At 46.1% G+C, this 15,412-nt stretch overlaps 2 protein-coding genes across 2 annotated transcripts in view; one reads left to right on the forward strand and one right to left on the reverse strand.

The window, feature by feature from the left end:
* ADRA1A (adrenoceptor alpha 1A) overlaps positions 1 to 15,412 on the forward strand; it is a 47,166-nt gene that overhangs the window by 11,012 nt on the left and 20,742 nt on the right. The window lies entirely within an intron of this gene.
* On the reverse strand, positions 10,498 to 12,642 carry LOC128403073 (claudin-3-like). Its single transcript, XM_053367692.1, has 2 exons — positions 12,372 to 12,642; positions 10,498 to 11,721 (listed from the first exon to the last, which is right to left on the reverse strand). Exon 2 carries the CDS (start codon positions 11,718 to 11,720, stop codon positions 10,788 to 10,790), a length of 933 nt encoding a protein of 310 aa, XP_053223667.1. The 5' UTR covers position 11,721; positions 12,372 to 12,642; the 3' UTR covers positions 10,498 to 10,787.

The raw sequence follows: 15,412 nt of genomic DNA on the forward strand, positions 1-15,412 counted from the left end.
GTTCTTGTGCTCCTTTTCCAATATGGTAAAGCCATATTGTTATTTTTCCAAATCTTTTTGACAAGGATGCCATTTCTTCTGCATACTCCCTCAGTTGATAAGATCCAATTTCAAGCTGTCTCATATTGACCCAGATCACTGGTGTTTCTAGTCCAGGACTGTCTATCTTGACTGACAGCGGCTCTCCAGGGCCTCAGGCAGAAATCTTTTGCACCGTGCTAAATGAATTCATTTTGATGCAAGGGACTGAACAGTAGGGCCTCAGATTTCAGCAGCATCCTGTGTGAAGCCCACATTCGGCACACATACATGCCTTCCAGTCTACATAATAGCTGTGCCATCTCCAAGGCTCCATGCCCAGTGTGACCGAACCAGTTCTGTTCCCCCAAAATTCCAGAGCCTAGGGCTTGCCGATCAGAAGGTCGGCAGTTTGAATCCCTGCAATGGGGTGAGCTCCCGTTGCTCTGTCCCTGCTCCTGCCAACCTAGCAGTTTGAAAGCACGTCAAAGTGCAAGTAGATAAATAGGTACCGCTCCGGTGGGAAGGTAAATGGCATTTCCGTGCCCTGCTCTGGTTCGCCAGAAGCGGCTTAGTCATGCTGGCCACATGACCCAGAAGCTGTACGCCGGCTCCCTCGGCCAGTAAAGCGAGATGAGCGCCGCAACCCCAGAGTTGTCCGCAACTGGACCTAATGGTCAGGGGTTCCTTTACCTTTAAATGAATTCATTTTGATGCAAGGGATTGAACAGTAGGATCTCAAATTTCAGTGGCATCCTGCGTGAAGCCCACATTCGGCACACACACATGCCTTCCAGTCTCTTCTTCTTTTTTGGTGATCACTCGTAGCCGAGTAAGATTGTCTTCCATAAACACGGTTTTAACAATGAGTCCGTCAGTGACTGTGGAGGCCAATTCTGGATCCACACATCCTTCCACAGTGGGGACATTGGTTTCTGGGTGGGAGTTGATCACGGTGTGGATTTGCCAAGCATGCCTTCCTCCTAACACGTTTCTCCCTTGCGTCCTGAGTTCGAGAGTCTTCAAAGCCCATGACACCTTTGGTCAAGGCTGTTCTCCAACTGGAGCGCTCGCAGGCCAGTGTTTCCCAGTTGTCAGTGTTTATACTACATTTTTTTAGATTTGCCTTGAGACAGTCTTTAAACCTCTTTTGTTGAGCACCAGCATTATGCTTTCCACTTTTAAGTTTGGAATAGAGTAGTTGCTTTGGAAGACGTTCATCAGGCATCCGCACAACATGACCAGTCCAACGAAGTTGATGTTGAAGAATTATTCTTCAACACTTGTGATCTTTGCTTCTTCCAGTACAGTGATATTAGTTTGCCTGTCTTCCCAAGTGATGTGTAAAATTTTTCGGAGACACCGTTGATAGAATCTTTCAAAGAGTTGGAGATGGTGTTTATAAGTGGTCCATGTTTCACAAGCGTATAGTAAGGTTGGTAGTACAATAGCTTTGTAAACAAGCATTTTGGTTTTCCTGCGAATGTCCCGGTCCTCAAACACTCTGCACTTCAGTTGGGAGAAAACTGCACTCACAGAGCTCAGACGATGCTGGATTTCGGCATCAATGATCTTTCACACTGAAAGAGAAGTGAAACGTGTACAATTTTTATTCACCATGTACAGATTCTCTCACTTGACTGGGATTTGTAGTTATTTAGCACTTGTTCCAACAAGGCAGGGAAACTAGTTAAGAATACATGAAGTTAAATGATTCAGACAAGAGTCATCTCCTGACTTTGTGTAAGTTAAAACTGCAGGTAACAAAATCTTAGAAGAGCCTGATAAAACTTCAATTGTAATTGCTCCAGATATGTTGTTTATTACTCAGATTCTGAGCAGACACCAGAATGAGTATGTCACTGCCAGACATGGCCGATAATTTGCGAATAGTCTGGCTAGAGATTGTGTGTGCCAATGTGAGGCTCGCCTGACCACTGGACTTTGGGACATTTGTCCCGTCTCAGTAATACATTTACTTCTTAGGAGGTCAGCTGTAATCAACAACTCCTTTGCATGACACTGGCCGCATCCAGACAGCACTTTATTCCATTTCCCTGACATTTCCTTACCTGATAATTTTTATGTTTTATGTGATCTTTCATACAATGTAAAACTCACTTCGGGAAATCTAATGGAAACTAGGAGAAATTTACCATTTATTTCTGCATTAATTGCTTCTGGGTGGGGGGAATCTGTTTGCAACCCCCAATAACCAGGGAAATTGTGGGAGTTTAGCATTATAATTTTCCAATGGTTTTCATCACACAATGTGATGAAATTTGGAATGGTATTCTGGCATACAGTTCTTTCCCACCATTTTCATGTATGAATCACGGGAGAACAAGTACATAGAGTGCGGTGGCATGTCCACTGATGTGTCACACCATGGCCCCTGGTATGAATGAAATTTAGTGTGACATGTGAGCAAATCAATCAAAAAGCCATAATTCCATAAAGCGAAATGTAAAAGGAACCGGGAAGGTGCTAGCAGTAGAACCAGGAAAACCAATGCAATAATCCCCACTTCTGAATCCATCATCAATGAGGCTGTCTTCTGAGTAGACATAGAATTGTAGAGTTGAAAGGTACCCCAAGGGTCATCTAGTCCAACCCCCTGCAATGCAGGAATCTCAACTAAAACATATGTTGCAAAAGGCTATCCACCCTCTGCTTAGAAACCTTCAAGGAATGAGGCAAACTATTCTATTGCTGAACAGTTCTTATTGTCAGAAAGTCCTTCCTGATGTTTCATTGGAATCTCATTTCTTGTACTTTGAATCCATTGGCTCAGGTCCTACCCTCCAGAGCAGGAGAAAACAAGCTTGCTCCATCCTCCATGTGACAGCCTTTTAGATACAGCATTTGAAAATGGCTTTCATTTCTCCTCTCAGTCTCACCTTTTCCAGGCTAAACATACCCTCAGCTCTTCCTCACAAGGCTTGGTTTGCAGACCCTTGGTCATCTTGGTTATTCTCCTCTGCATGCATTATAGCTTGTCAATATCCTTTTTGAATTGTGATGCCCAGAACTGGACATATGACTCCAGGTGTGGCCTGACAAAGGCAGAACAGAAGAGAACTATTAACAGAGCAGAACATGTAATATATTGAATTCATAATATGTCTTATGGTGCTTAAAGTACTGTAGCATTTTGAATATCATTACAGTGGTACCTCAGGTTAAGTACTTAATTTGTTCCGGAGGTCCGTACTTAACCTGAAACTGTTCTTAACCTGAAGCACCACTTTAGCTAATGGGGCCTCCTGCTGCTGCTGCGTCACTGGAGCACGATTTCTGTTCTCATCCTGAAGCAAAGTTCTTAACCTGAAGCACTATTTCTGGTTTAGCAGAGTCTGTAACCTGAAGTGTATGTAACCCAAGGTACCACTGTACAATTCTCTGCTAAAGAGACCTGGGCCTAAAATCCCAAGATTCCATGGGAAGAATCCATGACAAAGAGACATTGCTATGCAACCAAGTCACACTTCTATAAATTCAGTTTCTGAAATCCTCCACATCTGCCTACATGCTTGGCTGCATCTAGCTTCTAATCATTCTTCCATGGGTTCCATGAAGATTTATGATAATGTCCATTTGCAAAAATAAATAAATAAAAATAACCACAGGAGCTGCACCACACACAAAAAATAAAATGCCTTTTTTAGGGAACAAGCTCCATCTATCTTCCCTATGGCCAAAAATATATAAGCAATGCCAGAAATCTGAAAGTGATTGTCACGTTGTTGCCTTACAATGTTTTAAGTTTGGTTTTTCAAAAGTCTTGGGATACTGCTTGCATCCTCTGAATCCTTTTAGCCCATAGGGATTTTGCAAATAGCTCTGCAGACCTTGCTGAAAAGTCCTTGCACCATATTTGATGCACTCTACTTGGGAGAATGTCGTGCATCTGGCACAATATTTCTCCAGGCTCTTAACAGACGTATCAGTCATTTCACTGAATTTTTGCTTGTGGGAAGAGGTTTTCCAGCTCCTTCCTGCCAAATCTGAGTATGCCAGAAATATACAGGCCAGGACATTCTTCTCCATTGCCTTATAGCTGGAGCGTAAAGGGGCAAGGGACAGGAAGGGAGGAATGGGGCAGGGGCCAGAAGAGAGTCGGCTGCTGGGCAGGGGCCAGGGGGGCAAAGAGTGAAGTGGTTCCAAGATCAGAATAAGCCCAATTTGTGAGGGAGGGGTGGAGCTATCCAGGCACAAGCTGGGTCAGTTGCAGCTTAAGGCTTCACATTCATGAGGGACCTCTAAATGCCCAAAATTAATGGATTCCAAGTTTTACATTATTGGTTAAGAAATAATGGAAATAGAAAAAACCCTCTAAAACATACACCTTTGACATGACAAATATATATTTAATGGTTGCACAATCATTTGCCATATTGTATTTATAAATCTGTTCAGAAAAGCTATAATACTAGTACACTGGTATCTCCAGTTGCGAATGGGATCCGTTCCGGAGGTCGGGCCGCATCCCGAGGAATTCGCAACAGGAGGACCGCATATGCGTGTGCGGCAAAACCTGGAAAAATACTTCCGGGTTTGCTGCTTTCACATCCCAGAGTTTATGTATCCAGAGGGGTACGTAAGCAGAGGTACAAATGTACTCATACTGTATATGCTAAGTACGAAATCACAAGGTATTTTCATTTAAAGGTATTTCATATGCAAATAGTCTTATTGCAATATATGCTTTAGTTAGATTGCTGGTTTTCCATTGCATCCTCACCTTAGTATATATCAAAATATAGAAGTACAATAATAGAATCCCCCATCTTTCCCATTGGTCTAACATAAGGTTCTTAACATAAGGTACACTTGGTATGCAATGCCTACACAGGTTGAGGGCACAAGCAAACTCCACCCTGCCCCCCCCCCCGCTCTCAGCTATGCACGCAAGGTCAGCCTTCTCATCCTTCATCATTGTTGTTTAGTTGTTTAGTCATGTCCGACTCTTTGTGACCCCCTGGACCAGAGCACGCCAGGCACTCCTGTCTTCCACTGCCTCCCGCAGTTTGGTCAGACTCATGTTTGTAGCTTTGAGAACACTGTCCCACCATCTCGTCCTCTGTCGTCCCCTTCTCCTTGTGCCCTCCATCTTTCCCAACATCAGGGTCTTTTCCAGGGAGTCTTCTCTTCTCATTCTCTTCTCATCCTTCATTAGATCATGCTTAAGGGATATCTTATTGTGAACCAACCTGGCATTTATAAGCAGCCCCCCGAGAGCCACAGGCAGCCTGGCACAGCCACCAACAAACCTTCAGCTAGAAAAGGTGTCAGAACAGAACACAGGCTGCAGCGCCCTGTGCCGTGGTCCAGGGTAGGTGAGTTCCCCTCAACTTGACGCACCCTTGACCCAACTCCATAGCTAGCCCTCATCCAAGGCCACTGAAAATGGACTCCTATCTACTGCCCCCATGTGGCCCAAGGTACGTTTTCCTAGGCACATGATAGATTTGATAAATAATTCCTGGCTCCATTAGAAAATAATACACACACTGACCAGCAGATAAATCTAAAACACAGATACCCAGCCCTTAGCTCAGAAGTCAGCTCAGCAATGTAGCTCTTCCCCCCTCAAGTCTGGCAGCTGCAAATTCGGTTGGTGGGTGCGGGTGTCCTCCAGGGATGAGGGAACATCTATCTCTCCCTGAAGAGAAAAGCAGCAGCTAAAGCAGAGCAGGGACAGGTGGCGAAAGTTTGCCTTTCCTCTAGTTGTTCTGGATGCTGCTCCTCTCCTGCAGCTCCTGGAGGTCCATTTCCACTGTCCTTTCTGTGAGAACAATGCACTTAACAGTGGGGTAATGCTATGGAGTAGTGCCAGATCAAGACCTTTAGAGGCCCAAAGCACCTAAAAGATTTTGGTGTACCAAAAATCTAATTCAAAATATCAACAATAATAAACCATAAAATAAAATTGCATTCTTTGAAATGAAATGTAACCTGCATTAGGATGGAAAATAATGTTTATTTTTGTATACTTCCACTTTATGTATATTTGGGGAGAAATCTCCTACTTTTTCTAATTGCAAAGTGTTTGATTAGATACTCAGAAATAATCTGCTTCTGTAGAGGTGAGGCATCCTGCCTTGCCTTGTTGCATAGTTGTTCGGTTGGGATTTTTAATATACTTCAACTGAGAAAATGAATGCTCAGCTGAGCAATTTGTGTGGGAAATTTCTGCTGTGCCCGCCTTCCCTTGATGCCCTAAGTAAGCACGTGCTTATTTTGCTAATGGTTAATCCAGCCCTGCTATGGGGCCTTTTCAGTTTGACATAGGGCCTTCGTATGCTTTAATCCAATCCTGATCCTGACTCTCCCCGGTCCACATCCATCACCAGTCCAGCTCTGCACCCTCCATGAGTGTCTTCCTGGCTGGAATGTGTCACTGAACTCTGATAACTTTGAACTCCCCTTTGGCCTGGGGAGTCAGATGTCACAAAGGTTGCCGGGGGGAACTGTGTGTTTGAGGGGACAGGAAAAGGGAGGCTTGAAATAAGGGTTTCTGGGCAGAAGGAGGAGGAAGGAAGGCTGTGATCCATCTTTGAGGGAAACATGAAGGGTACTTGTGCTTGCTGTAGGAGCTGGGCATCCCCCATGCAGACTGAAGGTGTAAATAGGCGAGTAAATCCTGTTTCTTAAAGCACCACAGTCTCTGCCGTGTCTCTGCTCTCCAAAGGGGCACAGACCCTGTGTGTCTGCCCCATGCGCTCTTGCCATTGCTTGCCAGAGAGAGGGGGGGCAGACACCAGGTTTTTGTAACAATATATACTCAGGAGCATAGGAAAGGGGGTGCAGGGTGCCCCAGGTGCCATCATGGAGGGGGGTGACAAATTACCAAGGAACAATTACTGCACTATTAGGGCGGTTCATAAAAAACTTTTTTTAAAAAAAATGCCTGCTCCAAAGGTCTTATTTAATACACTAGGCATTATGTAGCTATATTTTGTTGTTGTTGTTGTTTAGTCGTTTAGTCGTGTCCGACTCTTCGTGACCCCCTGGTCCAGAGCACGCCAGGCACTTCTGTCTTCCACTGCCTCCCGCAGTTTGGTCAAACTCATGCTGGTAGCTTCGAGAACACTATCCAATGCATATATTCATGCATATCAGTTCATATCTTGACCCTCCTCCACGAAAAGAACTGTTTACTTGGCTGTTTTTCTATGTCGTGAAGGCTGAAATTTCCATTCAGGGGAGCAGGGTCAAGACTGGCCAGCTGGGTTGGGGGCGAAGGCAAGGCAAGGCCGAACCTACTCAGCCTAGTCTCCTTTTCTTCACTTTCCGGGCCGCCGGGGAAGCCTGCCAAGGCCGCTGCCTGGCCTGCGCACCCCCTTCGGGCCCCGATCGCCCTCCGGAAAGCCTCTTCTGCCCCCGAAAGTGGAGCGCGGGGGACAATGGCAGTGCTGCCGCCTCGTTTTGCCCGTGTGTGGTGCCGGGAGGAGCAGCTCAGTGCCGCGCTGGACTCTCGGCCGGCCGGCCTCCCCTTTGCCCCCAGCCTCCCCTGCAGGAAGCGAGGACCCCAAAAGCAGTTGTGGAATTCAAAGAAGAGGAGAAAAATCAGCAAAGCAATTCTGTGGCTAATTGAACAATTCCTTTAAATAGGGTCTATTCATGAAGTTCACCAGGCTGATGCTTTTGCAGAAAAATATTCCTAGACACAAGACTTTTATTTTTTATTTTTTAAGCCCTTTCAGTCTCCCATCTTGAGGCTAAGTACAGCAAACGGTACATTCCCACCCCTCTCCCCAAGGCCGGATTATTGACTTCTGTGTGCTTGCAGTGTATCTGGCTCTCCCTTGTGTCTATTAGGGACTATTCTCTCGCCTTTCCTTTGATATCTATGCTACTGATTACTTCTGCCGTTTTAATTTTAGAGAAAGTGTTTAATTGAAAAAGGATCCATACTATAGAATAACAGTGGTAACAATACATTGAAGACAAGTACATATTTTGGGGAGGGTGGTCCCAGAGCCCTAGTGCCACCATCCCAAAGAGGATCAAATGGGCAGACTTTGGCACTCTTTCCTCCTCCCCTCCCCCAATGTCTTTCTCTTTCTGAGCTGGCTCCCTGCCTGTTATGTTACATGTGGGGAAACCCGTGTGGAGTTCCTCTCTGTGTAAAGTCTTCAAGCTGTTCCTGCGCACGCCTGACAAATCCACCCCATTGTCAAAATTTACCTTTCCCCCCACCTCCAGTCTCCGTTGTTGGGTGTCCTGGCTGAGGGGGAAAACAGAAGACAGATGGCCATCGGTCAGGGATGGTCTAGTTGAGATTCCTGCATTGCCACAGGGGGTTGGCTAGATGACCCTCAGGGGTCCCTTTCAACTCTACAATTCTCTGGCGCAGGCTTGTGCAGAGTTTTAGGTACAAGTTGGATGCAAGGGGTGCAAACGATTGCAGCCCATCTTATGCACCGTTGGCTCGGGAAGAAGTCCCACTGATCATGATGAGACTAGATTGCTGCTGTGCAGTCCTGATTTTTTAAAGATATGTTTTCCTTTTCAGATAAAGCGTGTTCTCCATAATAGAGAGCATGTGTTGCGGTGGGGGCCAAAAGGCCACCCCACTGTTGTTGGGCAAATTGGCCACATGCTGTGATTGGGCAAGGAGTGTTGCTGGGGGAATGTTATGTTGCTAAAGTGTGGGAGGGGTCAGAGGTCTTCAATGCAGGGCTCGCAGCCTGGGGCCTTCTCTTGGGCTGCGTGCACCGGATCACCCGCCCACCCTCCCTGAAAAGGGGGGTGGGTTCATTGTCCTCTGACCTTGCTATGCGTGTCATGGGGTCATCTACCTTGGGGCAGGGGCCTGGTAGGAATTTTGTCCATTTGGCTGATTGGCTGTTGCCATTTGGTTTTTGCCTACTGCGTAGCAAATCGTCACAACTTGTAAGGTTGGCGGTTAGGCATTGGTTCAAATTGGTTGGTGGAGGGCTAAGTGCCTACCCCTCCAATGGTGGTGCGGAAAGGGAATTCCATTAAAGGAATCCAGGGGCTTGCCATCCCTTTCGCCCTAGTCCCTGGCATCGGACTTGGGCCGTGCAAGCCCCAGGGGGCATGAGGGTGAGAGATGGAGGACTGATGTCCAGCTTCATTTCTCCCCAATATGGTTCTCCCTGACTGGCTTCCACTGGAATCCGGAAGTCAGTTCTGTCCCTGGGGCAAGGACAGATAGTCGTAACCAATGTCTAAGCAACCACTCACGTGTGTGTATTTAAATAAAGTTGTGGCCAAATTCATGCCAAAAACCTTAAACAAAAATTGATGTGTGAAGTGTGAGTTATTGGGGTGGCCTGGGGGACCTCGATGCGCAATACACAGCATGGTGAAATCACAATAAATAAATAAAAAAACCCTTCAGTAGTTTCAAGCACTACTACAGGTTCCACATAATATCTGTACTGCATTGTTTACTGTGACAGCACCTGCACTTTGGAACTCCCCGCCTATTGCAACAAAGCACGTGCCTTTGCTAGACTCTTTTCAGGCACCTGCTAATAGCATTCTTCTTTAGGCAAGCATACCTAGATGCTTAGGAAGTTGTAGTAATTTTAATATTTTAGCTTTTGTATGTTTTAAAGTAGGATTGTTAATTTTTCTTTATTTTACTGCTCTGGTTTGTTTTTTTTTTGTTTTTTTTTTTTTGTTTTTTGCAGGTTTTTAAAAATAAATTTTATTAAATAAATAAACAATAAATATGAATAAAATAACACAAGCCAAAACACAATCCATCCTGTAGATTTAAGTATCTGTCCATAGTCGCCTACTTGTTCTCAGAGGCCCAGAATCCACATTTCTTTGTAAGAAAATGTGAAATAACGTAAAACCATTTTGCAGGCAAAAATAATAATAATAAATAAATGGGGGGGGGTGACAAGAAATTTTCCGCACCAGGTACCACCTGACCTTCCTTAGGGCCCGCTCCACTGTCATGTTTGGTGTTCAGCAGCAGGAGTTTTTGAAGGAATCCTGTAAGCAGGGCCAGTTTGGGAGAGGGGTTGCAGGGGGCATTTGGCCTGGGGCACAACCTCAAAGGGGGCCTCAGATTTAGTCACTTCTTAACATTTTTGGTATTTGATTCTTCTCTCAGCTTGTTTCTACCTGCAGCAGACCAAAATGTGACACCCACTCTCAGCTTAGAGCTGCAAACAAGCAAATGAGAGATGTGATTTGGTAAAAGACATGGTTCTTTTTTGTTCACAGATATTTCATCATATTTAATTACATCTCACTTCTTTGGTGTGTAGTGCTATTTTGTTTTGTGTTCCATCATTTTTAATTTTTAATTCTGCCTAAAGCTGGAAGTGGCCTAGGTCTCTCTGGAGCCCTGAAACCGGGTGTCCCTGATCATTGTTCTAGCTGGCCAGGGCTGGGAGCAGCACACAGGCACTCAAAGGCTTGGCCAGTATTCTCCGTAAAACAGACTGCAAACACATACACAGAGGAACCATGCCCCAGAACCTTTTGCAATTTGCAGTGTTTCTGAAATGTAGGAAATTCGAAAAGCACCATAGACAGTAGTGTCTGCAGCAAAAAAAGCACTCCAGCGTAAGTTTGCAATGAGATAACATTCTTTGTATTGCTAACGGAGATATAGCATAAAATACAGGTAAATATAACAGTTTTATACTTTTCATTTATTGCCCCTATTTATAGTTAACCCTATGTCGTAAGCATCCCAGAAGCATTCAGTTAAAAAAAACACACAACAGAATATGCATAAGAAAATAAATATACACAACGTCCCGTGCTTCCATTTAAAAAAAGCTAGTCACAGGACGGGAACCATTCGTTAGCCATATTGCTAGCGAGCCTGGCATGGTTTCCGTTTTAATATGACTTTGATATCTCCGCCAGGTAGGGGTTTTTTCTTCTTCACATTCCAGTGTCACAAAAGAGAAGTACTGTCTGTATTTCATCCTCAGCTTTGGGTTTTCGGTGTCTGTAACACTTTTTGGGTCATGTACAAATTTTGGCTTGGAAGTGTTTATTCCACTCATTTTCCAAAAATATTTTTCACCCAGAACCAGAGTTCCGCTTAAAAGCTGCAAAGCTGCAGCAAGAAACCCAATATAGATGGCCATTCCAGCACGTTGTTCTGTGGGAATCGGAGGCACTCCCAAAACCTCAGGAAGCGGAATTCCATAGTTTGTTAATATAGAGTGAAGATTCCATGAAATGGAAATCAGTACACAAGTACCCGCTGCCAACTCTATCCTTGCTCCAATTGAAAAGAAGGTATTGATGAAATTCTCGTCTTTTCCCGGCTCAAAGATGTTGCACAGAGCAAAGGCCATCCAAAGAACAGTCACCGCATTGGCCACTGAGGCCATTGGCATCAAGTCCTGGGCCACGATGATTTCAGCTGGCAGGGACTCCTCATTGTTCAATGGTATACATATCATGTTAGTTTTCTTCATAGTAACTCTTCTGACAGAACAGGCACCCCAGATCCCAATGCCCACAACGCCCTGCTGGTTGCTGCCCATGATTTTGTCTACTTGCCACACTCTCCAGTCAAGGTTGGCAGATGTGGAGCAGATGCTCATTAGGCAGCCCAGGACAGCCAGGAGAAAGGCAGCTAGTTGCACGCAGGACACCCTGCACAAGAGGCGGACTGGGAAGGACCCAACATGCGCCTGGGGTGGAAGATCCGCTTTAGTGCTGGGAAGGCTGGCGATAGAAGGCATGCTGGAGAAAAAGACAGACAAAAGATAACCGTTAGATACTTAGGCACAGTATCATATGGACATCTCCGAAAGTTTGAGCAAAGAGTGATGTGCAGCTAAAACAATGCCATCATTCTAGGGCAAATTCTGCATTTCCCACCTTGAGACGTAGGAATGGAGAAGTCTGCTGTACCTGCAATCATAAGTGCCAGGAATCAGACTTCCCCAGGGGTGAAGAAATTGCACAACCGCACAACCCCTTTTGTTCTAGGGACCCCCTCCATGCAGATAATTGGGCTCTTGTCTAGTCCACTCCTCCTCTGCATTCCTATGCTCCCCTCCCTTCCCTCTCCATTGGTAAAATGTCAGGCATGATCCCACCAAAGTTATGCATTCTACCCTTGAAAGAAAGTTTGGTGCAACAGACCAATACAGCTCCTGTTCAGGAAAGAATCCTTTCTGGCTTTAGTCCTCATTCATATTCTCTCTCTCTCTCTCTCTCTCTCTCTCTCTCTCTCACACACACACACACACACACACACACACACACACACTGTGAAAAGCCTACCAAGTGGCTCTCAGACAGGACAAAAGGAAATAAAAGTCAATTTTTCCTATCTGAGAAAACACTGCTATGTTGGTGGGGAACTGAGGAGCGCTGCATATATGCACCTGCGTGAATCAGTTCTTCAACCAGTCTTTTTCCAGAGCGAGGGCTTTTTCCAGGTCTTTCTCTTCCAGCGTCTGATCTAGGAGAGGACCTGGAAAGAGTGAAGCTGGTCTGAGCACCGTAGCAACTGCTCCTTGGAGTTCTGAGGCAGTTAGAATGCAGCTTGCTTTGAACGCTCGGAAGAACACAAATCATAACTCCAGGGTCCTGGTCATTTGGAACATTTGGCAACTGTTTGGAGGCAGTTTGCATTTGAATACCAGTGTGATTCTGCAACTTTTAAAAGACACTTTTTTGTTAGATATAAGCTTATGCAAACATTGGATGCAAAATGTGGAAATAAACACCCCAGCTGCCAGTTCCAAAGGAATGAGCGAGAAAAATTTGAAATAAACAAAAAAACATTGGTTTTGAACACCACTTTGAATTACAGCAACTTTATTCAATGGTACTGGTGGATCTGAGTAGTCCAGTATCCCTTTTCTAAAAATGAAAAGTTTTATAAAAACTCTATGGGGACAGACAAGTATCTCTTTATTAGTCTGGCAGAGGTGTGGAGATGTCTGGTACTGTGAAATAATTTCTTGCTTCAATTAGGGCCACTTTGTAAATTCATGATGAGGGGGATATCCAGCAATCCCAATCTGAACCCCTGAATGGGAGACCGCCCTCAGCGGCGGAGCAAACCAATCGGGCGCCTGGGGCGGTGTACATGCCCTGTGCCCAGGGGCAGGGCCAGCCGCCCGCGGGGATGGGGCCAGCAGCCTGCGGGGCGAGGGGCAGGACGCTCCATGGGGCCTCCGAGGAGTCTGTCTGCCTCCTCCCACTCAGCCACCCTACATCTGAGGGAGAGGCAGGGGTAGACCATTTGGGGCAGCGTGGAGCCTGTGGGTGCCCAAGCCACGGCGTCTCTGTATAGATAACAATTTTGCCGTGTTGTAGCAGGAAATCTCTTCCTAAATACCTGTGGTCTTCTGTCAAAGTCATTCCTAGCTGTAAATCACTGTGGGAAAGCTGTAAGGGGCAGAATTGTATTTACAGCAGCAATAAAAACTGGAACTCAGTTCCGGCACCTCTCAGGTTGGCCCAGTTGCCATTATAAGAGAACAAGGAAGACGTTCGTGGTGAGTTCCAGCACCTCTTTTTCTAGAAAAATAGCACAGAGTTTGTACCTTAGGCCTGGGCTGAGTGCCCCCTTTGCCATTCTTGTTCTTCTTGATGTTCCAATTAATCCTTTTTGAACTGAGTCTCAGTCTTGGGTCATGCATGAACCCACCCGCACTTCATGTACTATTCTAAAGACCTCCCCACGAAGGAAGCAAAGGACTAATAAATCTGGTTCTTTTATCAGTATAAAAGTTACACAGTAGTAACACATGCAGTACAACTTCTAACTCTTCACTACCACACAGACCTACACAGTTTGCATACGGTGGAGGAAAACATTGCTGTGCAAGCTTTTGAGAGGCAGAGACGCAAGAGGGCATGTGGGGGGGAGAAAGAGGCCAGTGTTGCCTGCGGCACCCCTGACCATCATTCAAGGCACCCCAGGGTGCCATGGCACACTAGTTGAAAACCACTGAAGATACACAATTGGAAGTTTATTTCTTTATTGGTAAAGCACTTGACTACACCAGTTCCGAAGGTGCAAGAATTACATGCACTGCTCCTGCTACGCATCTTCTTTTTCTGACTTGTGCTCTGACCCAGACAGTTGGAACATCAGCACATCTAAACCCTCTCTTCTTGCATACTGTGCATAGGATGTTGGCAACTTCTCCTGTGCAGCTCCCGTCACATTAAACCCCTCCTCATCTTTGGAGACAGTGGGGTAGGGGATGGAGGAGATTCTAATGGCCAGACTCTGTCTGGGATCATCTCCCCCTCTGCACCTTCGTGCAACTCTACCCCTGCCTCCCTTCTCCTATCTCTGACTGCCCAGACTCTTCCTCTTCCTTCTGCCTCATGGGTGGCAACAAACCCCACAATTCACTGGCCCCTTCCCCTGGACCATCATCCTGCCCCCTGTCTCCACTGCCCACCCTTCAGACCCCTGCCTGTCCCTGATACTGCCACACAACGGGCGTGGGGGGAAGAGAGACTCTTTCGTCTTCACCTTTTCATAGCCAGAATTCACCGTAAGCCATTGGTTTCCAACCAGTGTTCCATGGCACCCTGGGGTGACTTGAGGAATGTTCAGGGGAGCCCAGGGTGGGGGCTCCTTTCATTAACTTGCAGCCCATATCTTCCTGCATCATCTCTATCTCCTTCCCTCTGACGAACATTCAGATGAACCGGTAGCTTTAACTTGCAGCCCATTCTCTTCCTGAAATAAAACAGTGGCAAAAAAAAGTAGGGAAACACTTTTGCATGACTGTTTATCTTCTTAAGATCTTTCTCACACACAAACAAAAAACTCCCCCAGCTTTAGTAACTAACAGTTCCTTAGTTTTAGACACAGGGCATGAGAAATGCAAGAAAATAGCAACGGTAGCTTGCAGTGGCGTAGCGTGGGTTGTCAGCACCCGGGGCAAGGCAAGTAATTTGCACCCCCTAACCTGAGTGAGTCAGGTAGGGGCAGAGAGCTGCGAGTGCGAGCGCGCCCCCCCCAGATGTTGCGCCCGGTGCGGCCGGCCCCCCCGCACCTCCCATGCTACGCCACCGGTAGCTTGTTGGTGTGTGTGCCTGGATGTATGTGTACTCTGTAAGGAGGGATTTAAAAATAACCCTGAAAGTGAGGCGTGTCTCCTGTGTTTCTCTCTCCTTCTACCCTCAACATCCCTCCTCACTCTTCTCCTTTACCTCTCCCTTCAGGCAACCCCCCTCCTCCTTAACAGTTACTCAGCTTTATGGGGACAGGAAGAATGCTGCAGGAAAGGACCATGTCCGCAGACCAGGTGTGGCCAAGTGATGCCTACCTAATGGGCATGTAGTTGCATTAATTGGAACACTGCAGTGTTTCTTCCTCCTCATTCCATTGCCTTGCCATTTTAACTCATCTCTGCATGAGGCGAGGCCTCGTTGTTGAACAAGCCGTAATCAC

The sequence above is a fragment of the Podarcis raffonei genome, chromosome 15 (genome assembly GCF_027172205.1).
Source record: "Podarcis raffonei isolate rPodRaf1 chromosome 15, rPodRaf1.pri, whole genome shotgun sequence".
Lineage (NCBI taxonomy): Eukaryota > Metazoa > Chordata > Lepidosauria > Squamata > Lacertidae > Podarcis > Podarcis raffonei.